This window comes from Suricata suricatta, chromosome 1, assembly GCF_006229205.1.
Source record: "Suricata suricatta isolate VVHF042 chromosome 1, meerkat_22Aug2017_6uvM2_HiC, whole genome shotgun sequence".
In the NCBI taxonomy this organism is placed as follows: domain Eukaryota; kingdom Metazoa; phylum Chordata; class Mammalia; order Carnivora; family Herpestidae; genus Suricata; species Suricata suricatta.
In genome coordinates, this window is record NC_043700.1 from 188,536,227 (window position 1) to 188,563,380 (window position 27,154).

The 27,154-nt window shown below is 52.6% G+C and overlaps 1 protein-coding gene across 2 annotated transcripts in view; it reads right to left on the reverse strand.

Moving 5' to 3' along the window:
* STX18 (syntaxin 18) overlaps window positions 1–27,154 on the reverse strand; it is a 113,328-nt gene that overhangs the window by 40,918 nt on the left and 45,256 nt on the right. Inside the window, exons 1-2 of one of the 2 annotated variants that reach the window (XM_029948753.1) lie at window positions 24,121–24,212; window positions 3,986–4,053 (exon numbers count right to left, since the gene is read on the reverse strand). In XM_029948753.1, the coding sequence (XP_029804613.1) occupies window positions 3,986–4,053; window positions 24,121–24,198 (146 nt within the window). In that variant the 5' untranslated portion in view covers window positions 24,199–24,212. Of the gene's footprint in view, window positions 1–3,985; window positions 4,054–24,120; window positions 24,213–27,154 lie in introns of those variants that run through there. The other variant, XM_029948748.1, reaches the window with a different exon arrangement.

Here is a 27,154-nt window from a genome sequence, read left to right on the forward strand (position 1 = left end):
CCCCCCCCCCCCCCCCCCCCCCCCCCCCCCCCCCCCCCCCCCCCCCCCCCCCCCCCCCCCCCCCCCCCCCCCCCCCCCCCCCCCCCCCCCCCCCGGCGTGAGGCGCCTGCCCACCGCTCCTCACCCTGACCCCAGCCCCTCATTTTCTGGGGGAGAGTTGCAAGAACAGAAGGAAGCCCCTTGGTTCCTGGAGAACAGAGGGCCCTGCCCTCGTGGAACCTGGGAGTGAGAGAGGAGGGCTGCCCTCTGCCAACACTCCCTGGCATCTCACTTTAACTAGTCTGGTTCAAGCAGGGTGGCGCCAGGTAATGGTAACAGGACGTGCCCCGCCTAAGGTGCACTGCGCCCCCCAACCCCAGTCAGAGCGGGGGAGGGAGAACCGGGGCGGGGGGCCTCCAGCCCTGTGCTCCTCCCTGTAGAAGCTGGAAATGCTCTCATCAGAAATGGAGGCAAACGGGGTCAGGGACAAACAAGAAAAGGACTCACCTCCAAGCGAACATGCACCCCGTGGGCGGAGCGGATCTATAAATGACTAATTCCAAGAACATTAGATTAACATCCTCCTACTCTATGTTCTGATTTAATGGAAACTCGGCTCGGTGAAACTGAAAAGGTCTAAAGGTTAATTTGATATGACTGATTACTCAATTAAAAGGTGATGTTCCTTTAGGAACATTATACCTTAACCTTTCACGGTGGAAATTGACAGTATGGTTATTCTATTAGTAACAACAGAAACCCAGGAAGTTTTCCCCCCAAGTGGTATTGTTTTGTTGCCAAGACATTGCAGAAAAGGTACATCTACCAGAAGTGGACACATTGTTTTTAATTAAAATCATTCAAGAGATCCCGCCAGAGGCCACCTCATTGCATGCGGCTCTGCTCTAGTAAAATGTCATTGCTAAAAAAAAAAAAAAATTAAATGGGTCAATAAAGTCTGAGCTCTACATTATGGGAAAAATTACAGCTTCCTAATTATGTCAAACTAACATAGCTTTATGGGTCTGAAAGCAATTTTTCTTTCAATTCCATGATCATCCTTCATCTAAACTTCCTGGCCACGGCCAGCACCCTGGGAGGCAGGGGTGGTAAAAGGCAGGCTGGAGACGGTCTACACTGTCGGGAGGGGAGGCCTGCCAGGGGACGGTGAGGGAGAGAACACACAACACGGAGGGCTGCCCACCCCCGAGTGCTGTGCTCCTGTGTGAACCGGCTCCGTTGCGCGGCCCTAACCCCCTTCCTCCACCCCTGCCATGGGAGCAGGGGGCCTTCTCTGCTCGGTAAGCCAGCAGAAGGAGCCGGGCGAGGCACGAACACGCACACGGCTCTGTTCTCTCTCTCCTCTTGGGATCTGCTTGCTTTCGGACATCAGAGGTCCTACTGTCCTCTCTCTCCGGTGCTACAAAGGGGCTGCCACTGCGCCCTGGGCTCCAGGGGCTGTGACCGTTCAGTGGCGGTCATGGTTGAGCGAGTCTGTCTAATTCAGGAGTCTTTCCAACAAGGCCGCCCGCCCTCAGACCTAAGCTCTGCCGGGCCCCCTAGATTTTACCTGTGACAAAGCTGGTGACTCGTGCGTGTCCATCCTATTCATCTGACTCCCGCATGCCACCCCCCACACCCACCACCGCTCGCTGGCAGGAAGAGAGGCGTGTTCTTTATTACCTGACCACCCTCACAAGTTCATCACCAGTCACAGGGGGCCAATCCAACTGTCATTCACCAAGGGACTTACGTGCCCGGGGCCTGCACACATCTCATTTAATCCTCACGAGAGCATTATCCACATTTTATAAAAAAAAAAGCAAGCACAAAGACACAAAGTGAGCTCTAGACACTCCCATGACTAAGAGCGGGCAGCAGTGGGACTGGCCTTAGGTGTACCTGACTCCCCAGGTCCATGCGCTTTCAGAGGGGCCTGAACCGGGGCGGGGGTGGGGCTCAGAACGCACTTGTCGGCCGTGAACAGCTGCGGCAGGACAGCGAGGGAAAGACGGAGTGTCCTCAGCGGGGAGTGGGCTGGTCCCGATGAAGGAAGTCTCCGGGGCCGGAGCTCTGATACTCCAGCCACATGACCAGCAAGTGACAGGGCGGGCCCGGCCCCCAAGGCCTGGGACATCCACCTGAGTATCCGCCGCACAGCGGCTGGGAAGGAGGAAGCACGCCATGTGCCAGCAGCTGGCTAGACTGGGCGGCCTCAGGACCCGGAGTGGTCTGGGAACACGGGTGCACAGTGCGTGCGAGCTGAGCAGGAGCAAATGCCTTAACCTCACTTTTATAATCAGAAGTTGAGGGGCATCTGGGGGGGCTCAGTCAGTCGCGTGAGCGTCTGACTCAGCTCAGGTCAAGATCTCATGGTTCCTGAGTTTGAGCCCCACATCAGGCTCACTGCTGTCAGCACAGAGCCCGCTTCAGATTCTCTGCCCCCTCTGCTCTCTGCCCCCCCGCCTCGCGCTCATGCTCGCTCACTCGCTCTCAAAACTAAAACATTTTTTAAGTTGAAAACTACTGCAAAGTTACCGAACAGCACCCTTGTACAATAATCTCATTAATGCATCGAAATACTCTGCAGTTCAGTTATTCTGTCTCGTGTGAATCTCTCAACCAGCTGGTGAGGGATTGTCAGCCCCGCTGCTCAGAGCGGGGCTCCGCAAACCCTCTGGAAAGGGCCAAGAGTAAATACATTAGACTCTGCAAGCTGTACCGTCCGCCACAGCCATGGAATCCGGCTGCTCTAGCGCAGAGGCCGCCGCAGATAATGTGTAAATGAATGGGTTTGGTGGTGTTCCAATAAACTATTTATGGACACTGAAATTTGAATTTCATACATTTTCATGTGTGGTGAAATCTCAGTCTTTTCTCCAAGCTGTTTAAAAATGTGAGAACTATTCTTAGCTCCCAGGCGGTCCAGAAACAGACAGCTGGGCGGGCTTGGCCCCTGGTTTAGAGAAAGACAGCGGGTTTTGCAGATTAAATGACGTTCTCAGGTTCACAATGCTAATGAGGGGTGGGGCGGCTTGAGGTAAACCAACAGGTGAGACATCCGCCTTGCCGGGTGCCCTTTCAAGGCAAAGGGAAGTTGACAGTGGATTTCCAGGAGAGACCGCGATGGCCACATATGTGACCTCAGGGGTCAGGTACGAAGAAAGGAGCCACACAAGGGGTTTAGGCCAGTTTCGTTCGGTTTTCCTAAAGGACTGTAGCTTCCACTTCTACAGACTATCAGGTCGGTATCTGGAAATGGAACTTACACTGCCATCTAGTGTTGAGCTAGTATTTTAACTGAGAGCTAAAAAATCAGGTCTTCTAGTACTATGCACTGAGAGTAATAATTGTGCTACAATTATTACACACACTTAAAGGTATAAAATTACTTATGACGTCATTCATACACCCCCCCCAACTTCTTGTTAATTCACACAGCGTGCCTGAAGCAGAGTCCTGGGGGGGACGGGCCACACCACCACCAGACAGGAACAGAGGTCCGGGATGCTCAGGAGCCAAGGGTTCTACCCTGCAACGCTCCTGCCTCTGTCGAGAGCTGGAGTCCATTCTGGAAACGATTCTGGAAGGCTCAAAATGCTTTCTCTCTTTTGAAAGAGCAACCTACCCAAATCTCCTTTAGAGGCAAGAAACCCACCTAAATGACACGTTTACACAACCTGCAGCGCCCCACCGTGGGCTCAGCAACTCTGCGCCGAGAAAGCAGTCTCATCCGTGTCTACATGTTTCACAACGTATATGGCACCGCGACAGACACGGACACGCGGCAGCATCAGTGCGGGTCGCGCCATGGGGGGCTGGGACTTCGAGGGCGTGCGGTGCGGCGGGGTGGGGGCCGTCCTGCCTGCAGACACCGCTGCCAGACCCGCCTTCCCCACCACAGCTCTGACTCAGGAAGCAACGTGTAAGGACAAAGGGCTCGAAAGCAATATAGGCGTGGAAAAGCACTCAGTCACCAAAGCCAGGGTAAGAAGTGTGCGCTTACCTATACGCATTCATATAATCTTTCCTATGTTCCAGGAGAAAATCTCTCAGTTTGCCGATGTGCGAAATCTAGAATGAAAAGAAAGCAAACGGTTTAGATGAGATGAGATAGATAGGTAGATTACACTCACACGTAATTTAAATTAATAGAGGATGGAATGCAGGTTGTAGAAAAATTCTGAAGCTACAAACGGGACAACTTAGGTTTTGACTGTCATACGTAGTTGACCTTGAACAGTGCAGCGGGACGGGGCACCAACCTCCACACAGCAGGAAATCTGTATATAACTTCTGACTCTCCCGAAACGTAACTACCAACGAGAAGGAGCGCTACCAACAGCATATACGGTCAAGTCATATGTATTTCGTACGTTACATCATACACTAAATTCATACAAAAAACCTGGCTAGAGGAAAGAAAATGTTAAGAAACGTAAGAAAGAGAAAACCCTCTCACAGAGCCATACGGCATCTGGGCACGTAGGCGCACCCCTGCAGCGCAAACCCATGCCCTTCAAGGGCCACCTGTCGTCATTAACTTGCTGATTAACTTTCCCAAAGCCGCCCCCATCCCGTAAGCGTTGTGATAGGGTGCAGATGTTATGAAGAGATGATCCCTAAGGAGCTTCCAGATTAAACAAGAGAAGCCACGTCTAATATTACACAGCACATGCTCAACCAAGGCCAACTCCTTTCCTACGTGTCCTCTCTCTAAAACTTTCTAGACAAAAACTGCCTCTTCCAAGGGGCCCGGGGACGGTTTCTAAGGCTGGAGGTGCAGAGCAGCAGAGCTGAAAGCTTCAGAGGCAACGACGGATCCCCACGTGGCATCTTCCCGACGGCCTACTTCCACGGCTGCACAAAACGGCTGGCAGGTACAAAGGACAGCCTCTGATGGCTGGGGGCTAGCCTAAGAGAGCCCTACTCTAAAGCACCCACTGTGTGCCAGGGACGTGTGCAGAGCCAGCCATTAAAAGCTAAGTACAATGAAGTGAAAAGAGCGAGGAAGAGATCTAGGACCATGGCCGACAGGGACAGAAGTGTTTCCGGAAGGAGAGAACGACTGGCTAGGCCAGTGGCCTGCTCCGTCCTGTGAGCACGGCTCCCGCCCGTTTCCTCCCAACGCCCTTTCTTCCAGGCGGGCATGACCCCGGCCCCGAGGGGTCCCCCGAACTTGAGCTGTTCCAGCACAGTGTTTCTGTCCAGGCCAACTCGGGCTAATTCTCAATGTGCTCTCAGGAGCACGTCTGCGTGCCGCCCGCATGGCACCGCGTCCCACGGCCATGGCCTCTGGCTCCCGGTCAGCGGTCTGTGAACAGCAAGGCAGGGGCTGTGCAGCCTCCGAGGGTCTCAGCGCCGCGGGGAGCACGGGGGTGGTCAGTGAGCATCTGCAGGATGAGCATGTGTCTAAGTACCAGCACAGCACTGATCACAGAGAGAACACTCAGCGTTTGTCCAGGGGAGTGGTTAAATCTCCCACAGAGTCCAGATAAATGATACACGCAGCTCAGAAACGCGCCTTCAGGCATATGAAGAGCAGAATCCCACTGAAAATGAAGACCGGCCACAGTATTTATTCGCTGATTTGCCAGATAACGAACAGGGCTGAGAGTGTCCCCTACCCCTGGCCCTGTTAGGTACTCTCCCGCCACCCCGCCCCCCCTGCTGCCCTGCAGTGGCACTCACAGCCCCCCTGCCACCCTGTCCCCTCCCTGCTGCCCTGCAGTGGCACTCACAGCCCTCCTGTCACCCCGTCCCCTCCCTGCTGCCCTGCAGTGGCACTCACAGCCCCCTGCCACCCCGTCCCCTCCCTGCTGCTCTGCAGTGGCACCCACAGCCCCCTGCCACCCCGTCCCCTCCCTGCTGCCCTGCAGTGGCCCTCACAGCCCTCCTGTCACCCCCCCCCCCCCCCCCCGCTGCCCTGCGGTGGCACTAACAGCATTGCTAAGACCAACCAGTGTGGGAGAGCGAACCTCTGGAAGCCAAGGGACTCACCCAACGTTACACACCTAGCACTTCAGCACGTAGCAGGGCTTACGGTCAAACTCAGGACCATCTGAGGTCAAGTGCGGCATGTTTTCCTGGACCACGAGCTGCCTTCCTCACACTCTTGCTCCTATTTTCCACTTAGGCTGTGTTACAAAATCAGACTTTTAAGACTGTTGGGGAAAAGACTCAAGAGAGGTGTTTACTGCACCACGTGTAAGAACTGATTTGAGTTACTCTCCCATCTTAAGACTCCCAGTGGTCCTGTCCCCAAGGCCAGCCCCTGCCTACAGGAGGCCAGGTAAACAGCGGACGCCGCGGGACACGTGGCACTGGGGAGTCCTGGACTCGAAATCCACTGCAGCCAGAGGCATTTGCGTGGCTCAGTCGGTTGGGCAGCCGGCTCTTGATTTCGGCTCAGGCCATGATTTCATGGTTCGTGGGACTGAGCCCCGTGTCAGGCTCTTAGAGCCTGCTTGGGATTCTCTCTCCTCTCTCTGCTCCAACTCCTGTTCATTCTCATTCTCATTCTCATTCTCATTCCCTCCCTCTCTCTCTCTCTCTCTCTCTCTCTCTCTCCCCCTCCCCCCCTCGAAATTAACAAACATTTAAATACACTGCAGCCAAAGAAAGCAGTTCTAAGGCTGATTTGCCCAAGGGCAGCCAACCAGTAACCTCTGGGCCTAAACAATGGAGTCAAGTCCAAACTTCCATAAAGCACTCCAGGCCCTTCACAGTCTAGCTCCAGAAGTCCCACGTGCCCTCAGTCCCTGCCACGCCCCCACCAGGCTCCGGGCTCCAAGTCCCAGGGATTCCCTGCACGCACACCCACACAGGTCTCCTTGTCCCCGGACCGTCCGACCCACCTTCCTCCTGCGCCGACTTCTCCTCCTCTTTCCCATCCTGCACCTGCTCCATGGCCCCAGGCACACCAGACCCCACTCACCCGAAAATGTGGCACCTCGGCCGCACCTCTTCCTTCATGTCCCCCTTTATGACCACAGTGACTAATTTCAGACCGACAGCCCTCCACCAGACAGCAAGCTCCGAGAGGAGAATGGGTCCTTTCCCTTCCCCCTGCTTGTCAGGCACAGCTCCTGGAGCAAAGCAGAACCTCAAAAACTCGTACTAATGTTGAAACAATAGTGGGAACTGAATACAGGAGAGAGGGCAGAGTGGTGCAGCGAGAGATGTTTGACCCGGCGGCGCGCCTGCTCTAAAGACGGAGGAGGGGGCGGAGGAGTGTGGTCAGCCCCCCAGGCTGGGGAAGGCAAGGAAATGGTTCTCCCCGACAGTCTCCCCAGGAGAGAGCGCAGCCCTGCCAAACCTTGATTTCAGCCTGAGAGTCCGGACCTCGGCTACAAAACCGTAATACAAAGCCACTGGGCTTACGGTAACTTGTTACAGCAGCAGTAAGAAAGGAATGCAGCTTGTCCTTGGGCTGCTATGACAAACACCACAGGCCGGGGGCTTACACGACAACACAGTCTCACAGTTCTGGGGGCTGGGAAGTCCCAGATCAAGGTACCAGTAGACGGGTGTCTGGTGAGCACCCTCCTTCACGCGCCCCCATGTGGCGGGGAGGTGTCACTGCCAAAGCCAGCGCATTCTAGGTGGACAATTCTGAGATGGCTCTCGAGTATTTTCAAATGTGTAGAGGTGCAAGTACTTGTACACCTCGGATCGTGAGTGCTCCCACGTCCAGTGCTAAGTTTAATCAGCTGTGTGTATGTATCCAAAGAGAACGCCCCTCACTTTTAAAAGGACAAAGGCCATTCCAGGCCTGGAAGTTTTATTGCCCCTAAAGACCTAAGTTACTGTCGATCTCTTGGTCTTGGTATCACTGAATGACAACAGGGCGGGCGGAGTCTTGGGAGAAAGGAAGAGGTCACTGGAAACGTCACTGTGGGCTCAGGGGAGGGACGAGATGCAAGGGTTACAAACAGGGAGTGTTCTGGGGGCCAGAGCATGCTGGGACATCACGGCCTTGGGCCTGTCACATCACACATCGCGGCCTTGGGCAGATGAGGGACACGCCGTTCTCACGGCTCTGGGCCTTGGTGACTGCTCTTCCTCCGCCCAGAGCAGCTCTCCTCACCCCAACCCATGCCACCAGGAGAATCCTTGCTCATCCTTCCAGGTTCCACCTAAATGTCACCTCCTCCATGAAGCCTTCCTGAACGCCTTCCTCAGTATTTTACAGACACCCGTTAGCACTTTCTATTGAACGTGACAAGTATTTATCTATGATCCCCACGAGGTCTGGATCTAGGCCCTATTCATTTTTGTATTTCCGGTAGAGAATTAAATGCTGGAAAGGGAAAGGAGGGGGAAAAGAGTTGGTGGGGGTTGGAAATCCACAGAAAGGGCTTCAAGACCTGGTAAGTTCTGACATACACAGTGGATCAAAAAAAGTGTCACAAGATGGAACCTACATAAGCGTGTGAACTAACGATGGGTGCGTAATTCTCCTAGAGAGTCAGCACGGCGCACTCGGAGGGGGCGGCGCCAGCACTGAGGTCTGACGGGGTCACACTGGACGCTCTGCCCTCCCAAAGCGCCCCCCCCCCCCCCCCCCCCCCCCCCCCCCCCCCCCCCCCCCCCCCCCCCCCCCCCCCCCCCCCCCCCCCCCCCCCCCCGCCTTCCACCTGACTGACGGCCGGCCCGCCACGGACCAGTTCTTATGCCCACGAGCTGTGGTTTGACTACACTGCTATGTTACGTGACAAGTGTCCTCTGTTTCTAACATAAAACAGTTTGAAATGAGAATTGAACTACAAGCTAAGAGAGAAAAGGAAGAGAGGAAAGGCAGGCAAGAACTATTTAAGATCTGCGCTGTACGGGGCACGTTACATGGGTTATTTTTTTAACTCTGCCAACAAACCTGTTGAAATAGATTATTTTTTTCTTCCTGGTGGAGAGAAACCAAAGCCCGGAGGGGCAGTGTTAGTGACGGAGCTGGAGCTGGAACCCGCTAATTACACTGGGCCAGAACGGGCTCCTTGAAACCGTTACATTAGCGAACATGCTGGTGTTTTCTAGTTTCATTCAAGCCATTTTAATGGCTGTGATGTATTGTTACTCCACTAGTTTCAAAAACTCCCAGCGAATACTTAATGATATCATGAAGGTACAGTGAATTCTTAGATGTGATAACACTATTATGATTTACTTTCCTATTTTTAAAACCTCATCTTTTAGGAGTGCCTGGGTGGCTCAGTCAGTTAAGCGTCCGACTTCAGCTCAGGTCATGATCTCACAGTTCGTGGGTTCAAGCCCCATGTCGGGCTCTGTGCTGACAGCTCAGAGCCTGGAGCCTGTTTCGGATTCTGTGTCTTCGTCTCTCTCTGAGCCTCCCCTGCTCACGCTGGGTCTCTTTCTGTCTCAAAAATTAAAATAAATAAATAAAAATAAAATCCTCATCTTTTGGAGAAACTCACTGAAAATTTACAAATCCTATAGGATGCCTGGGATTTGCTTCCAAACAATCTGGGGCAGGGGAGCGTCAGATGAAGCGGGAAGGTGACAAGTTGACACAGTGCTTCCTCGGACCGTCCTGTCTACTTCAGGACACATCTGAAACCTCCCTCAATAAAAAAAATTATAATTTTAAAACTTCTCTCATTTAGCACTTTCTTCCCTTGACACTTTCAGTCAGACTGAAGTACAGACTTTCTGCTGTCACACTAGTAATAATCCACACATGAACCAACAACTAAATTCCACGCACAATCTCTAGCGACTTTCTAAGTACTTGGAATCTTTGCTTAAAATCCCATTTTTAAGAAGTACAATCTGTTTTATTTTTTCCCCAGAGAACAGTCTTTCTCCGATCCCCAAGGCCTCAGCCCTCCCTGGGCCTCGGCAGCACCGGCAGCTCTGGACCGGGGTGTCCGGGGTCCGTGCGTCCTCACGAGTGGGCCTGACCCCTGCTGTATGGCACGCTCACATGACGGAGCCTCGTGGACAGCTGGGGGAGCACACGGGTGAGGAGGACGCTTGCTTCGGGACCGTCCCTGGCCGCGGCGGCCTCCACCATGCTCCAGGTAAGGAGCTTCTTAATGGCTCTGTCCTTGGGCACGTAACGGGCGCGGCTGAGGCAGCGGATGGGCTGCACGTGGCCAAGGCCCTATTTGGCACGACCATTACTCCTTCTTTTCTTGGCCATCATAGAAACAAGGACCTGAGAGAGCTCGTAAAATGCCAATTACCAGGGTGGAGGGCCTTCAAAAAAGCAAAACACGACAAAACCTTCCCTGAGAAAAGGGGTGTGCGAGGCTGGCTCACCTGGTCGCCCTGGCAGGATCCCGGGGACTCCATCACACCTATCTTACTGGTAAGAACACCGAGTCAGACACGGGATAAACAACGTGCTTCGGGACAGTTGGTGTGAAGCCTGGCTGGTGCCCAGGCGTCCTATCGGCCTCCAGGTTCAGGCGCAGACGTGGCCAGGCCACAGCGGTAGTTCCCTGGTGCGGTGCTCACAAAGGTATGACTGGGCGCTGAGGCAGGTGTCTGCGTGGGTACCGCCCAGCTGCTCCTTTCCTCTCATGTCCCACACTCAGCAACGTGCAACACACCTGATCACAGCCAGTGACGCCTGCCGCTTGTGAGCACCAGCCACGAGTGTGCGCCCGGCAGTGCATGAACTGCCTGCCCGGCTGTCATGTCCTCGTCCCCGAACAACCGGACGAGTTAGACATCACCCCCGGGCCCATTTAAGAAACATGAAAACTGAGGCCATGCAAGGTTATAAAGCCAGTACGACGCAGAGCTGGTGGGCGGGGGGCGGGGGGGGGGCACCTGGGTGGCTCAGTCAGTTAAGCATCTGACTCCCGCTTTCAGCTTAGGTCATGCATGATCTCACGGTTCATGGGGTTGAGTCCCGTGTCGGGCTCTGCACTGACAGTGTGGAGCCTGCTTGGGATTCCGTCTCTCATCTCTCTGCCCCTCCCCAACTCGCATGCGCACACGCCCTCAAAATAAATAAAGAGACACAGAAACAAAAATGAACAAAAAAATAAACAAAAAAAGACAGAACTGAGACTGCTCACAGGTCTCTGTGACTCAAAGGCGAAGTCACGTGTCCTGTGTTACACGGTCAAAGGACTACTAACATTTAACTTCATGAAGTCTCAAGTCTGTCTTCCCAGCACTACAAGCCGGGTTTCGCGGGCAGGTATTTGCACACGATGCTGGTTTCACCTTCAGCAGATACAGACAGGTCTGCAAGGGAAGCTTCCACGCCCGGCGCTCATCTTACAAGACACCTATGTGTTAACGTAGGGGTGTTCATGTATCTGAAGAGAATGCCCCCACTGGCCCAAGTCGTCTCCTCCCAGCTCAGCTGCTATGTCTTGTGTCTGGCGACATGACAGGCTTGCAGGTGGCCACGCCCCCTGGACATGCCGGGGGAGCGAGGCCACGAGCCACGAGCGAGGACACGGGACGCCCAGCAGCACGGTGGGGATCGGTTCTCCCCGGGTATCAGCCATCCAACCACCTCAGAACGTGCCTTAAGCCAACAACGAAGGCAACTTCCCCAACTGCTTTTCTGCCCTGCGTCTTAGTCCCCTCCGGCCACCTTGAGCAGGGTGGGGATGGGCGAAGGAGCAGACGCCCGGCCAAGGACTGCAGGTCCGGGTGCTGTGGGGCAGCAAGAGAGAGAAAGGTAAGAAACCCAGGGGGCTGGCAGACTCTCTTGGATTCTGACCTCTGCTTTGCCACCTGCTGCGAAGGGGCCCCTGGAACCCACGCCGGAGGCTTCAGGTGCGGGGAGACTTCCGTGGGACCAATGTTCCTGGCCTCGAAGGAAGAGGAGTGACTTACCGGTTTATGATTGGGGGCAAGGAAGGAGCGCGCCCGGCCCCTTTCACCCTCTCCTGCTTCACGTCAGCCGGCCGGCAGAGGGGCTGTTCTGACCCGAGCTCCCCCCATATTTCGCTACAAATCTAAAGCCAGGCTCCCCATGTGGATTTTCACTTTCTAACTCGTGTATTTCTCTTTCAGGTGGTTCCAAAATTGGGCCGAGAAGAAAGGGGTGCTTTGATAGGCTCCCCTAAACTCTTAACCTTGGCCAACGGAAACTCTGAGCCAGTTGCTTAATCTCCCTGGGCTCCACTACAAAGACAGAGTGGTAAACAAGTTTTAAACAGCAGCAGCAGCATGAGCTAACTGCCAGCTCTGACTGCGAGCACCCTACACAGCGGCCATCATCTCATTGCTGCTGGCAGCCCTGGGCGGGGGGTCCCATTACAACCCCGGGTCACAGATGAGGTGTGGAGGTACACACGCCATACAAATGGTTCAAAATCAATGGGAGATCGTAACTCCCAAGGCAGGTGCCTGCTGCTTCTTTCTAGTCTCCAGGTCCACAACGATGACCTCACCGTCCCATCCGGGCGCGGCAGGTCGGGGCAAGGGTAGAAGGGACGTTTTGATATCACAAGTACCCACAGCTGGGCTGAGCTGTTCCGAGGAAAGGCCGGGTCACTGGCTATGGGACAGCACAGAGCCAACAGCCATGCTCCCAGCCAGGATCCGGCCTCTTCAGGAAGCTGACACTTACTCAAACAAGTGGTCTGAACTGCATCCGAAAACTGCAGGCATTCCTCTGACCCGTTCCTTTCTTCCTCTGAATGTAAACTGAGTTCACATTTAAGTGGCTATAATTAAGACTCATTGCCCAACTCATCCAGAAATTCTCCACAACGCAGGCACCATAAACAGTGCACTTCCTAATTTCGATGCATCTGACAGGGAAAGAATGTCCTCACATCATCTGTCCGTGTACACGAAAGGTTTCACAGGAGGGACCAAACAAAACCCCAAACAACGCAGCATGCCCACCGTGAAGTGTGTGGGGGCGCTGGGCGAGCCCGGGCCGCTGACGGGGCGGCGCTCCCCCAAGCATGCCGCTGGGCACGGAGGGAAAGCAAGGTCGCCCAAAGCACGCACGGCGTGATGCACTCATATGAAATGACACCTAAGGCTGCACACACACACACCGAGGAAGATAAGACGCTGCTCATCAAAATACTGATGGATGGCTGGGTGGCTGGGTGGCGAGACTTGGAGATTTTGCTTTTGTCTTAATACCTTTCTGTACTTAAACGTTTTTCTGTAATCAGTACGTATAATCCTGGTAATCGGACAAAACGTACTTCGAGACAAACAGGTGAATCTTCCCACACACTTCCCGACAGTGTACGGCGACCCCTCATCGCCGACACACCGGCCCGATCCCTCAAGCCCGAGGCCCTGGGTGTCCCCCTCCCTGTGGACCCCTCCAATTCGAAGCCCACCCCCACCCGATCCCAGTCTCCTGCCTCAAGCTCAGGTGACGCACCTCCTCAAAGTCTCCTCGGCCACCCGCAGGCCGGGTCAAGGCCCTCTCCGGCCCGTGGCTCTCTCTCACAGACTTTGCCATCTTGTGAAATGCTTTCTTGTGTGTGTGTGACGTCAGCTGCTCAGGCACACGCCTGGCCCAGAGCGGCTCCCCGGTGGGCATTCAGTGTTCGGAACCACAAGGACCTTCCTTCTACCTTTTCCAACGACTTGGAGCAGGACGCGGCTCCTGCATCACGCCGTCCACCAGATGGCGACAGCAGCCTGGCCGCCGCATGACGGGGCCCTCTAACACCCCTCCCCACTTTTTCCCAAGGGCTTTTAAAATTTCTCCGGTGCTTTGTTTTTTGATCTAGAATCAGAGGATTATTAAGGTTAATTGTTCTGTGCAGGCCGAAGCTGAGACGCCATTGTTCAGAAGCACACACACGCGCTTGGATGAGTCCGAGAGACGTGACAGGACTTGGGCACAAAGGGAGCCCGGGCGCAGGGGCACGGCTGCCATCTGCCAGCCTGGGCGGCAGGCCCGGCTCTGCGTGGGTCACCCACAGAACGGTCCTGCGAGCCGCCCCTTCTGGGGGGTGGGTGTAAACTACCCAAGGCAAGCACAGGGTGGAACAAAAAGCCTGGTACAAAACGGCGGGGTTCTTCTCAAAGGATGACCGCCTTCCAGCCGTGGGGGGGTTCAAAGCAGGCACAAGTGTCCTCTGCTGGTCACAGCAGTGGTCCGACTTGCAAGACACCCCCCCCCCCCATGCCAGGAATTCTGTTCCGCTGGCACTTGCAACACTTCCAACAAAGGCCTGATTGATTATGAAACACTAAGTACCGATTTGCATAATTTGCCTCGGCAGAAAACCACCATTGTTCAAGATTAAAGAGACTCCAGTAGGTCCCTCTGGCATATTGTAAAAAGTTCCCTGCAACACAAAATCATTATTTTTTTTTCATTCAATCAGGGGACACAGCTTGCTGTTCAGTTCAGTATGCAGCCACAGGCACAGCCAGAACCGCTGTTGTATAAATGTTTGCCAACTACTGATAAGCTAAGATGATTTTTCACAAGGGTTGTGTTCCCAAGTTTAATTTGGAGGCCCACTAAATTCGGAATCCACTCCCTTCAGTCATAATTGAAAATGCATCGATACCAATTATAGCTGAAGGTTCAGAATCAAGGCGCCTCTGGGGCACCGCGGCCCTGCTGAAGGCACGCCCAGGTCCCCGTGCCAGAGAGGCTCCCCGCTGACCCATCACCCACAAAGGAGCCTGGCAAGGCCACAGACATTCCACCGGTGCCCCGGGTCCCAGCAGCTGGTCTGTTAAGGGGCTGCATCCATGAACTGGCCCTTTCTTGCTTCTTTTCTTTGGCAACAGTTTGGGAAGCAAGCGCCCCCAGCACTGTCCCCCGGTTTCTAGTGCACTACACTACCCTTTGATGAATGCGGGGTACTGGAGGGGTGAAGTCACCACTCTCTCCCCACCCTCACACACTCCCGACGCTCCCTCCCCCTGCCCTTCCTGAACCACCAGCCTCTCTCTGCTTCCCCACCGACTGCACTCTCCCTGGGTTCTCTCCTTGAACCTCAGGCAAACTTTCATTGCTTCCTCTGCCTTTGCTAACCCGCGTTTGCTAAGCCTTACTCAGGCTCAGCGCTCACATGGTCTGGCTGGACTTACTCGCTCACACCCACAGCTCACGCACCATCTGCGGGCACGCCCACCCAGCCCCTGCCTTGCTTGTGTGCCAGGTGAGCACGTCCAGCCTGCACTGCGGTCCACTGGCGCCTCAGGACCTGGAGTGCTAATTATCCAGCCACTCACATTCAACGCCCCCCCCACTCATCCCCGCTGGTCCCCTTCCTGGTCCCCCAAGGAGGAGGAGCGTCTCCCTCTTGATCCCTCAAGTTATAAAGTCTCAGGTCCTCCCTCTTTTCTACCCCACAAATTAAACTGGTCGGCCAGCCCTATCCTTTCAAGGAGTTCACATCCACCAAAGGAGCTGAACCACGGCCACCCTCTGCGGGGCACCTCCTGCACCCACCCCACATTCAGGACCCCCAGATGCAGCCTCCTCTTCCGCCTCGGCCCTTCTGGCACCTACTGTGCTCTCTGCCCACAGTGTCTGCTTTCTCATCAATCCTCGACTCAAGTGCTGGGGGCCCAGGGAGGTATTAACATGGGATTCGGGGTTCGCTCCCACATTCTCTGCAAAAAGCCTTCCTTGAGGTGCCTTCAGAAAGCAGACCTTCTCCCCACTCACCTGCCTGGCAACTGACACTGATGGGGGTGGGGGCAGGGAGATACGGCTCCTGTGTCATGAGCCAGTGCTGGTTAGTCATGACTACTTTCTTCTCTGTGTGCCTGGAAATCTTTCTTTTACTTGTCCCCTTGACAAATATCTAAGACCAGAACACGCCAGGCACAGTAAGAAGGGAGGTATTCAAGAAGAGACAAATGGAGGAGGGGTTCCAACCCAAGGTTCCTACATGGCTCCCACTGCTTCTCAGGCCCCTCCAAACCCTGTCTGGTCCGGAGCTTATGCGTAGAGTGAGTATTCAGAGACTATGTGTGCAAAAGGTGTTTTGTGTGTACAGAACCTGTGTATGTGGAGATTACATGTGTAGAGATTGTTTAGTGTGTGCAGACTTGTGTGCAGCGACTGTGTGTGCAGAGTGTGTGCAGAGACAGTGTGTGCAGACTGTGTGTGCAAAGGCCATGTGTGTGCAAAGACCGTGTGTGCAGACCATGTGTGTGTAGACACTGTGTGTGCAGAAACCATGTTTGCAGAGTGTGTGCAGAGACAGAGTGTGCAGAGACAGTGTGTGCAGAGACCGTGTGTGCAGAGACCATGTGTGTGCAGAGACCGTGTGTGCAGAGTGTGTGTGGAGACAGTGTGTGCAGTGTGTGTGCAGAGACTGTGGGTGCTGAGTGTGTGCGCACAGACTGTGTGTGCAGATTGTGGGCAGAGGCTATGTATGCAGAGACCGTCTGTGCAGAGACATGTGTGGAGACCATGTGCACAGACTGTGAGCACACAGACCGTGTGCAGACTGTGTGTGGAGACCACGTGCACGGAGACTGTGTGTGCACCGAGAACATGTATGCAGAGACCGTGTGTGCAGAGACTGTGTGTGCAGAGTATGTGTGGAGACCATGTGTGCATGGAGAACGTGTGCACAGAGGCCATGTTGCAGAGACCATGTGCGCAGACCGTGTGTGCAGTGTGTGCAGAGGCTGGGCATGTGGAGACAGTGTGTGCACAGACCATATGTGCAGAGATTGTGTGTGCAGACCATGTTCTGAGAGATGATGTGTGCAGACTATGTGCCAGAGATCGTGTGTGCAAAGACTATGTGTGCAGACCGTGTGTGCAGAGACTATGTATGCAGACTGTATGTGCAGAGACGCGTGTGGAGACCATGTGCACAGACCACGTGTGCAGACGATGCGTGCAGAGTGTGTGCAGAGACCGTGTGTACAGATACTGTGTGCAGAGTATGTGCAAAGGGACCATATGCACAGCGTGTGCACAGTGTGTGCAGGTGTGTGTGCAGCGTGCATGAGTGCTGCGTTGCTCCCAGTCCTGGTAATTCATGCACAGACTCTACAGATGTGAGTTCCAAGCCAGCCCGGACACGTACAGGCGGTGTGCAGTCTTGTTCCGGTGACGTGACCTCTCCAGCCTTCAGCTCTGCACAAACGAGAGAATGACTCTGCAGGCGACCCCAAGCCATCAGGGAAAGTGATGTCCATGGAGGGTCTGACCCTGCGTCTGGGATGTAGCATCTGCCCAAACATTCTAAGTGTCCTTCTCCTGCTTCCCCTTCATCCCTGTTCGAACCTCACCCACGAGGCCAGGTCGGTGTGGATCGGACACCGGAGCTGTGGAGACCTGGGCCACGCTAATCGTCCCTGGCCCCCCACAAAGCTGCAGCACCAAGCAGGGCGGAGAGCTGCAGACTCAGAAGAGGAACAACACAAACCCAGCAGTGGGAGGACTAAGAACTAACCCTTCCCGGTGCCTGCTGCATGCCAGGCCGTAGGCTCAGCGCTGGTGCGCACGTCCTAACTTACTTAACCCTCACACCACTCCTCTGGGGGACTACCCGCCCTGTGAAAGAGAAGGAAACTGGGGCCAGAGAGAGGCTAAACACACTGCTCGTGGCTCCCCAGCAGGTCACTCCTGGAGCACAACGTGGTCCCAGACAGTCTGGCCGCAGAGCCAATGTGAACTGCTTCCACTGTGACGGGCGGCCCCCATGGCCTCAGACGACAGGCGCAAACACAGGCAAGGGCACACTGCACAGGGCACAGGGCAGTGGCAGAGGCGACCTGACCCAGGCTCAGTTCCACCATGGCGGGGCCTCCGGAAAAGTTTTCTGGGAAGCGGCTTAGGGACAGCCCGCTCGGGCAGAGGACTGCACTTGGCCTCGCGCGGCGGTCCCACGGGACTCCGGCCCCCGCCACAGCGGAGCTGCACCGCAGGACAAGCCTCACACTAGCGCACAAGGTGAAAAGCACACACATACCACCCGACACGAGAGGCCACGCCGGGTTCCCACGCGCCCTCCCGCAACGAGTCCTCCAGTCAGCTGTGCCTCCAGGAAGCGACTGCTTCGGGCTTCGGGGCCACGAGGACAGCGCCCACGCCTCTTGCTACCTGCTGGAACCACAGGCGGTGAACGACACCCTCGTACCAGAGGAGGCCTGGTGCGGGGACCGGCCAGCCCCCTCACCCTCGGCCCGCAATGGCCCCGTGGGGAGCGGTCAGCGGGCACTGCTGGCACCTGTGCTTCTGTCCTGCCTCGCGCAGCTCCCCGCCCAGCTCCCGCAGGTCCCAGCTCTGCAGGACGTACCCCAGCGCCCTCTCCGCCGTGTCTTCCCTCCCTTCTCTCAGTGCGGGTGCTCTCTTCCAAAGAGCCGTCTCCAGGTTCGCCACACGCTTTTCCCGGCACCCCCGTTCACGCCTGCACCCACAGGTGGCCCAGACCCATCCTGCTCCTTTGGAGAACACAGCGCGTTTCTGAGCAGGCGTGCTGGACGGACCGGGTGGGGACCCCACTCCCGGGCCAGTCCTAGGACCTCAGAGTCCCTGTTCTGGGCCTCCGTTCCTCACGCACACGCTGCAAAGGTTAGATAAGAATGTCCTTTTGACTCAAACACTAAGATTTTGGTGCTCAATCAACTTCAAAGTTCCTTAGGACTGAACCTGCTGGCTTCTTTTCAATCCTGTCATACTTTCCTGGGTGCTCAGCAGAAGTCGGAGAATATATGTACTTGGGATCCTCATTTATTAAGGTTTTCTGGCTCACGGCAATTCAGCTATAGAACCTTGGAAAGTCTGGTCATAAGAAATGACAAACATCTGTAATTGTTCAAGAAGATGTAGGTAAAGTAGAAAAAAGAGGCAAGGGGCTTGTACATATCCTATATGCTGTTGGGAAAATTTGCAGCAAAAATGGTAACAACAAACGCATAAGGACTCTGTGGCCACCTGACCCTCACCAGAACCCTAGGAGGGAGGGACCACTATTATTCCCTCTTTCTATATGGGAGGGGGCTAAATAATGGGCTCAAGGGGCGCCTGGGTGGCCCAGTCAGTTAAGCACCCAATATCGGCTCAGGTCATGATCTCAGAGTTCAGGAGTTTGAGCCCCGTGTTGGGCTCTGTACTGACAGCTCAGAGCCTGGAGCTGCTTCTGATTCTGTGTCTCTTTCTCTCTCTGCTCCTCCCCTGCTCACACTCTGTCTCTCTCTCTCTCCCTCAAAATAAATACACATTAAAATGTAAAAATAAGCAAATAAATAATAAAGGGCTCGAGGTCTTCCCCATAAGTGGGAGCGCTGCGCTAACCACTGGCTCTTACTGTTCCCTTCAGAACTTTGACAAGAGGGTAAAAGGAAAACACCTTCATTTCTATTTTAGTTCCTCAAATTAAAACCTTAACCCTATCTCTAAAATTATTTATATAGTTTACAAAACAAATAGTACAAAATTCAAATTTGAGTTTCATTTTCTAGGGAGGGGGGGTTATATTCCTAACTTCTTGAGCTGCCTTCCAGAAAGAATCATGAAATATCTATAGTTCTTTACCTTTCCCAAGGACACAGACGCCTTGGAGACTCTGACAAAAGCTAGGTATCTGATCTCTTCCCTACAGAAAATAAATATTCCCACAGACACAAAAACGATTCTCCGCTTACCACGCTGAGAGTCAGGGGCTATCGGCTCACAGGGACTCAGGTGAAGAAGGCCGAGGTTAAGACACGGTTCACCAGGCAGACCCAGGCCCAGCAGGTGCAAGCGTGCGGCAGGAAGCGTGTCGGCTCGGCGGCCCGTCGGCGGCCCGGCGGCACCACACCGGGAACGCTGGCCCGTCACACCGAGGGCCAGGTGGGGGTGGCAGGGGCCCCAGGGCCTCCAGGGTGGGGGAGAGACCCCGGGCATGGCGGCCACCCACACGTCTGCCCACACGGGCAGGAGGGCGGGGAGGGAACCAACCCTCGTCCTCGGCGGCGTAAATTCTTGGTGTTTACTACATGTCAGGCACTGTGCTAAAGCCCGTGCATTTGTTTAACAGACGAAAACAGCTGAGGAAACTGAGGCACAGAGTCGTCAAGGAACCCGCCCAAAGTCATGCTTCCAGCAAGTTGAAAAGCCAAGGTCCGTGTTCCAAAAGACACTGCAAAGCCTATGCTCTCAAATTCGCACGCCTGCACCTTGGACCCCGGGCCCCCCGGCGTGAAGGCCTGAGCTAAAGGCCCAGAGGGAGCTGCCAGGCGGCCACACGCCAAACTCACTGAGGCGAAGCGATCCGTTTCCTTCATCAGCTCCTCCACAAGCCCATGCTACGAGTCGTCTGAAGTCCTCCCGTCCGTGCTAGAAAGTATTAACCACATGCAACACGTTTGCTCTCCACCGTAGAGCATCCCGCATCCCCGGAGTACGTCCGCTCCTTTTGGGGTGGAAACCAAGAGACTTGTTGAAAAGTGTGTGCCCAAGAGTGTGTCGGGTTCATACGGGGTTCCCAAGGCCTGGCAAGGTTCCTAGCTCCACAAGGTTCTGCCGAACGAGTGACATGTTTTATCAAGAACGTGTCGCTCTAAAATACACGTTAAAAAAGAGCTATTCCTAAAACAGGTGGTTACGATGTATGAAAGGTTAAGGACAAAATACGGGGTTTTCTCACACGGCGTTTGCAAATGTCTCAGCGTACACGGAGGCACACCCCCGGGTAACAAGCAGCCAACCGCTGTGCACGGCTGGAGACCAAGGCAGCCCTTCCGTGTGCGGTGAGCAGGTTAGCAAGGGCGTCAAGTGTGCGCCCAAAGGTAGACTCTTACCACTCGGGTTAAACACAGAACTCAAAAACTGAAAATGCTGCCCTCCTGACACGTTTTAAACGATCTTTTTGTTTGAAATACAGTATCACCCCTGGGAAGAAAACGTTTGCGAGGATGACCAGGACCGGCAGCTACACCCACAGAAGTGGGAAGGCCGCAGTAAAGCCGACAGATCACAAGCTGCTGCCGCGCTCCGAGCCCTGGGTGGAGAGAGGAGCAGGACGACACAAAGCCCCCACCTGCGAGCAGGGGCACCGGCTGGCCTCCAGGTCTTCCTCCCGCCGCAAGCACCGCTCCGTCCACCAGGTGGCGCCCCGCACCGCACGGCTCTTCCGCAAGGGACACAGGGCATCAAAATGACAGCAGCCTGGTTTTAAGATGATTTGTCTCTTGAGGACATACATTTGGTTTAAGTTTCCACTGCAAAGTTAAAGTTCTTAAGATAGGTCATGCAGATCAACTGCTCCTGTAATCTGAACCTCAAAAGAGCAAGTAATATCTAAGCCAGGGGAAGGGGTGGCCCTGAGCTTATAAGGGTCTCTAAAAGCCAGGAGACAGTCAGCCTGGCTACCTCTAATCTCACCATCAAAACTGTTACCTTGTCCAGTTTCTGCTTCGCATCAGCAAAGAGAAGAGTGAGCTCAACGACAGGCAGTACAAAGGGAGAACACACACGCAACTCCCACACCACCGGATGGATGCTGATAATTTACATTCAACAGAAAACACCGCTTCAGAACACTCAAGCCCCCCCAGTGCAAGTGCTTTGCTCCACCAAAACAGGCATTTTCCTCTGTTGGCAAAAACGCAAGCAGAGGACTCAGTGGGCGTTTTACCGTGAAGGTCTGAGGAAGCCGGCCTGGTAACAAGGCCCCAGCCTTGCCTCCAAAGTCATCTCTCCACCGAGGGAATGGGAAGAAAGCGTTCCAATTCCCAGCACAGTCCAGGCCTGTTTCGTCATCCCTGTCCTCCAAGAAAATACAGATTCTTTCCTTCATTACGATCTCCTTTGGAGTGAGTAAGGCGTGAAACTTAAAGGACTTCCGTGTATACGTGCAAAAAAAAAAAAAAAAAAGTGGGGGAAGGGGCAGAAAATGTTATTTCAAGGAATAAGTTACAAAACATTCCAACATCCTCCGTTTGGAAAAAAACAACAAAATAAGATTGACTGGTTTCTTGGATTTGGAACAAACCTAAAAATTGCTAACTGCTAAGTTTTATTAAATAGGGACTGGCCAGGTAGAAACTGACCCTTATGTACGTGTTCAAACTAGCATAAAATAATTAGTTCCTAGTAAACCATTTGCGAGGAAAAATCTGTGTACAAACATAAACTAGAAAGCAATGATTAGATCCTGAGCCGTATATTAGAGAGCTTGGTTTTGAGAATCAAATCCTCTCTCTTCATCCTCCTGTTAGGATGTACTGTTTCACTCAGACACAAATTTTAGTCTTGTTAAGTATTATACTCAGAACTCAGCTTGAATGCTTTAGAAGTAAGCATTGCGTGCATATAACTGAACTCTCTCTTAATGGTTTTTGTCATTAGGTAAAGCATCTGAAACACCACGTGTATAAAAATTTCCTTTCTTATCATAGAAACAAATTTCAGTGAAAGCCACATGTCAATTTGTAAGCAATTAAACTGTCATCAAAATGTAACACTAACTGTCCATCCAAACGCATGCATGCACACACGCACTTTTAAGGGACACATGTAGCAAGGTCCTGAAGAAAGGAAAGCAAAACTTGACAACGTTCAAGAAATTCTTCACAAACTCCACAGGGTATGTTAGTCAGTATCTGATGATAATTGTTTCAAAAGCACCTGGATGTAATGATTAGTAAAGTGATATCTTTCTACACTTACAGTGTCTCATTACAGTAAAAAGTGAACAAATCCCCCCAAGATTTGGAGTGGAGGCAACTAAAATTAAAATGTCAATTTGCAGTTGCGAGGTTAATGGCGTAACAAGGAGATTTAAAACAAATTTTAGATTAAGGTTTTTAAATGTTATTTTTATTTATACTCTATGATTGTGGTCTCTTTCAAGAATTAAACCAACTGAAGATTTTTTCCTCCTTACAAAATTAAGAATCTCACTACCTGCTAAAATTTCATGCTTATTTTGTCAAAACTTGTTTACATTTTCCTGGCAAATAAGTATGCATTTTGTTTTTTAAATGGAGTCTATAAATAAATATGCAATGTCTGGGCGTGCAGTTGGAAAAGAGGCACTCTTTGAGGTTCCTATAGCAATCACGAAGGCTCTTAAAAGAACTGTAAAACTTCATCCATACTGAAAAATTCATCTTTAGCCCTTATTTTCAATGTCCCACGGAAACGGACACCCCTCTCTCCAAAGTGCGTTCTAGAAGAAAACAGGATTACGTGTCACAGCTGACTCCCACAGATCCCCAATTTGCTTCTTGCATGTTTATTATCAAACTCTAGTCATGACTTTCACAAACTTATTTATACTTTCACACAAACTTCCAAAGTTTTTCCAACTTAAATAAAAACCCACAAAAACTGTGGGAAATGTTTCGCTTGAAAGATAAAAGTAAACTGGTCCAAATGTACATTTGCAATAATCAGTGTTTACTTTCGTGGCCCACTCAGCTTACAGCACTTTCAGTATCTACGTTCGACTTCATTTTCTCGTCTCTGAAAATAAAGGGGGGCGGGCAGGAGGGAAAGTAGTTTTCTCTCTCCCCGTTTTGCTCTCAAAATATAAACTCATTTAATGCAAAGCATTCCTGAATCGGGCATGTTTATACTACAAGCATATCTGGTCTCAACAGCATTCATATTACATACAAAATGCCATTTCTTTCAAAACTTCAGTCTGAATATTTTGGAAATCTAATTTTACTTTTCCTAATAAACAGAAGACGTTTTACTATGCAAGACCCAATTACAATTTTAGTAAGTGAAAATAGCAAAAAAAAAAAAAAAAAAAAAAATCCCAAAAAACAAAAAACCCTGACTATAGTGCTAAGGTAGGAAAGAGGATAAGTACTAGTTCCTTTACGTAAAAAGTTGGGGACTTCTTCCGTAGGGTCTGCACTTCATTTATTAAAAGGTGACACATCTTCAGCCTGGGAACAATGCATCAGTTAGCGGCTCTGCACCGAGAGAGGCGGGACGCTGGGAAGTAAAACACCCGAAATCACTTACGCGCCCTTGTTCAGAGCGCTTAGGAGACGGGCCACGCACTCCTAGAGTAAGCACTGCAAACAGTCTGGAGGGCGTCTGTGAAAGAGGTGACCCACAGCCAGTTACTGCACCTAGTTCCAGAGACAGGAATTTGCCTACCACGGGGATCTGAGACTCCCAGACGTGTGATGCACTAACGTGTGTTGAAGGTAATACAACGATTTAAAAAAGTTTCCTAATAGAAGGAATATATTTTCAAGTTTGCATAACTGACAACAGAAAATTTTATTACTACTTACCAAAAAAGTGTCCTGACAAGAGGTTCTGGGTTTGAAGTATGTCACACCCCAGTTCCCAGGCCACGGATCCCAGTTCATTTTTTAAAATGAGGTCTATTTCCTGTAATTTTAGATATTTTAGGGTACAATTATTTTACATTTTTATGATGCCTTTGGGGTATCATTACAAATATTTTTATGTGTTTAAACTTAGGAAAGTAAAATTAAGTAATAGCTTCTCTTAAAAGGAGCTGTCAACTCTCTCCTGAACTAAAATCTTTGTTTTAAAGCAATCTAGAGATTTATATCCCTAGTAACCATAGAAATTAATCTTAAGCTTTAGAAAAAAACTGCATAAAATGCTCCTTATTTAATTAAAATCAGAGCCCTGCTCTTTAGAAATAAGGACCCTCTTTTGAACAGAAAGAACTCTCTCCACAGAGTAGAATTGTTTTAACTCAAGGTAGCATTCTTTGTGATAAATTAATCAAACACATGTTTAATGGACTCTTGGATTTGTGTGCATACAAAGTTAAACACTTTGTCGGAAAGGATCTGCTCAGGGAAAACACTCCCCGAAAACGTCTGCTGAGAAAGGAAAGCGAAACACACAGGATCCAGGCCGTGTCTGTGCGCTCTCTAAGGGTGGGCAGAAAGAGAGCAGAGACTTTAGCAGGGACAAGGAGGAGAGCCGCTCCGCGGAGCTCACTGTCTCCACTAGGAAACTGGGCACATTATTCACCGTCCCCTAACAGCGAGTCCCTGGCGCAGGTCAGAACTCGGACTTCATCCCAGTCCCGCAAGGACTCTCACTTTCTGTTACCCGCACGCACGGGAACAGAGGCGGATTCTGAAGCCCCCGGTCCCCATCCGACTGCAAAGTTTAGCGCAGACTTAGAAACGAGCGGGGGGGGGGGGCAGTGCTCCCCCAGCCTCTCTCTTCCCCTCAGACATCTGTAAGACGGCCAAGCTTTCAAGGCTGATGCAACTCAGGTTCTGAAGAAATCTGGTGAACTTTCACAAGATTCCAACTTCACAGCTTCAGGGTTTTTGCTACGTAATGAATATTTTTCAAAGTTAAGCCACATTCTGTTTCCACTATCCTTCTTAAAACACGCTAATTCGGACTTTCCACTTTGGAAAAGTGAGATAAACACAAAGAAGGTTAAGAGCTTAGTGCAGAATCAGGAAACAAACACAGCGGTGACCGTGTCCGAGACCAACAGCATTTGTCAAGCGCTCACCCGGTATTCCGTGAGCACCACGGAAAGTGCAAACCGCAAACGTTTCTGCTTTCAGACCGTCCAAGTCTTGGGCGAGGTCTGGATAGGTGCTTCTCCGTGCCAACTGAGGCACCGCTGAGCATGCCAAACAGTTATCTTCTCTAAGAAACCCACTTTTTGGGAAAAGACACAGGCATTTACTCCCACACTGTCCATAGCTAATTTCACAGTCCTCCAAAGAAAAAATTTCCCAAGCGTTAAAGAGAATCAAGACATCCTGTTCACGGGACAGAAGACGATGAGGGTTACAGACAGGAAGAAGGGCCGTCTCTACCGTATCTGACAGCAGAGTGTGTTCGCCGTGGTGATTCTAAAAACTCTTGCAGGGCAGAGGGACCCAGGGATGCACACAGGAATCAGGACTTGCGGCTCTGATATTAGGAAATGACACATCTTGCCATCTTCACTGCACACTGCACACGTCCCCAGCAGCTAGGCCCCAAATTAGACAAACGTGGTACGCGGCAGTGACTTGGCTCATTTTTCATTCAAATCATAGTAATTGACAAGGACAAAAATCTAAAAATCTAAAGTATCAGCAGAAAATGATGTTTAGTTTTAAAATAATCTCAAAGCATGCTGCCGTTCTGAAGCGCTAACAGCACGCTGTTTAGTAGAGACAGAAGGCCAAGGTCCACGTGAGGCAGAGTCAGGCCGGCCTCCTCCCCTGTGCTCCTCACCGCGCACACGCAGACCTGAGGAGACGCCACCACCGTTTTCACAGAAAACCCCAGAACCGGGAAGAGGCCTGTGGGCTTCTAACCTCTGTTTGGTGGTAGGGTCTTGGCTCTTCTCACTCCCCTGCAGGAAACACACCCCTTCCCTTCTCCCCTAACCCCCTGTCCCCCCGCGGCTTCACCTTGCCTGGGGGTCCGGCCCTCGAGGCCTTTGAAAGGGGGACGCGGACTGGAGATGACGCGAGAGCAGCGGTAACGGAGGCGCCAGGCAGGCCCTGCCGGCCACCTGCTCGCGCACGCGCAGAGGGGGCGTCCCAGCACAGCACGCGTCCCGGCTCCCGCTGTGCTCCCGCTCAGGCCTCTTCAGGTGGCTGCTGCACGCCTCGTTTCCTCGCTTATAAAAGGACGAGATTGCACTCCCTGATCCGCAGGCCCGTGTGAGCTCCAGAAACCCCACGACTTCGTGTGTCTGCTGAACGCAGTAGTGTTTTCTCAAGCCGTCGTTTGTATCTCGGTTTTATGGGTAACTAGAATTTAATCTACAACAGAACAGAGCGCTTATTTCTGACAACCACATGACACAGGGTGCTCCGTATTTTCACGTACCACTGTCCTCACGACCATGTTTCCACCCCTCCCGCTTTATAGGTGAGAAACCAAGGCTCAGAGAAGCCCGAGATACAAAATAACCTCTGTCCAATTCACGCCTCACGCCGCTTGCCCACGCGGGCTGTCCTCTGACGCAGCACGACGAGATCCGGAGTCACCCGCCGCGAAGCTGCCGACCCAGCGCGGTGAGTGGGGCGCCCGGTGCCGGGCAGGACGCGCGGGCAGGAAGCGCCCCACTGTACAGGCCAAACCACGGCGCGGGCGTCCCGAAGTGCAGCAGGTCCGGGAAATCGGGGGAGGAACGGGCACGGTGCCAGGATTAGCAGACAATATGCCAATAAAGAGCCCAGACCTCCGATTTCTAAGGTGTTTATAATGCACCATCAGTGAAGCAAAACTAGCGCGGGGGAGGGGGGTGCTAGAAAAAATGAAGTCATCATTCAACTTATTTGGCATTGACTGACCAGGCCTCAGAACTAGAAATGT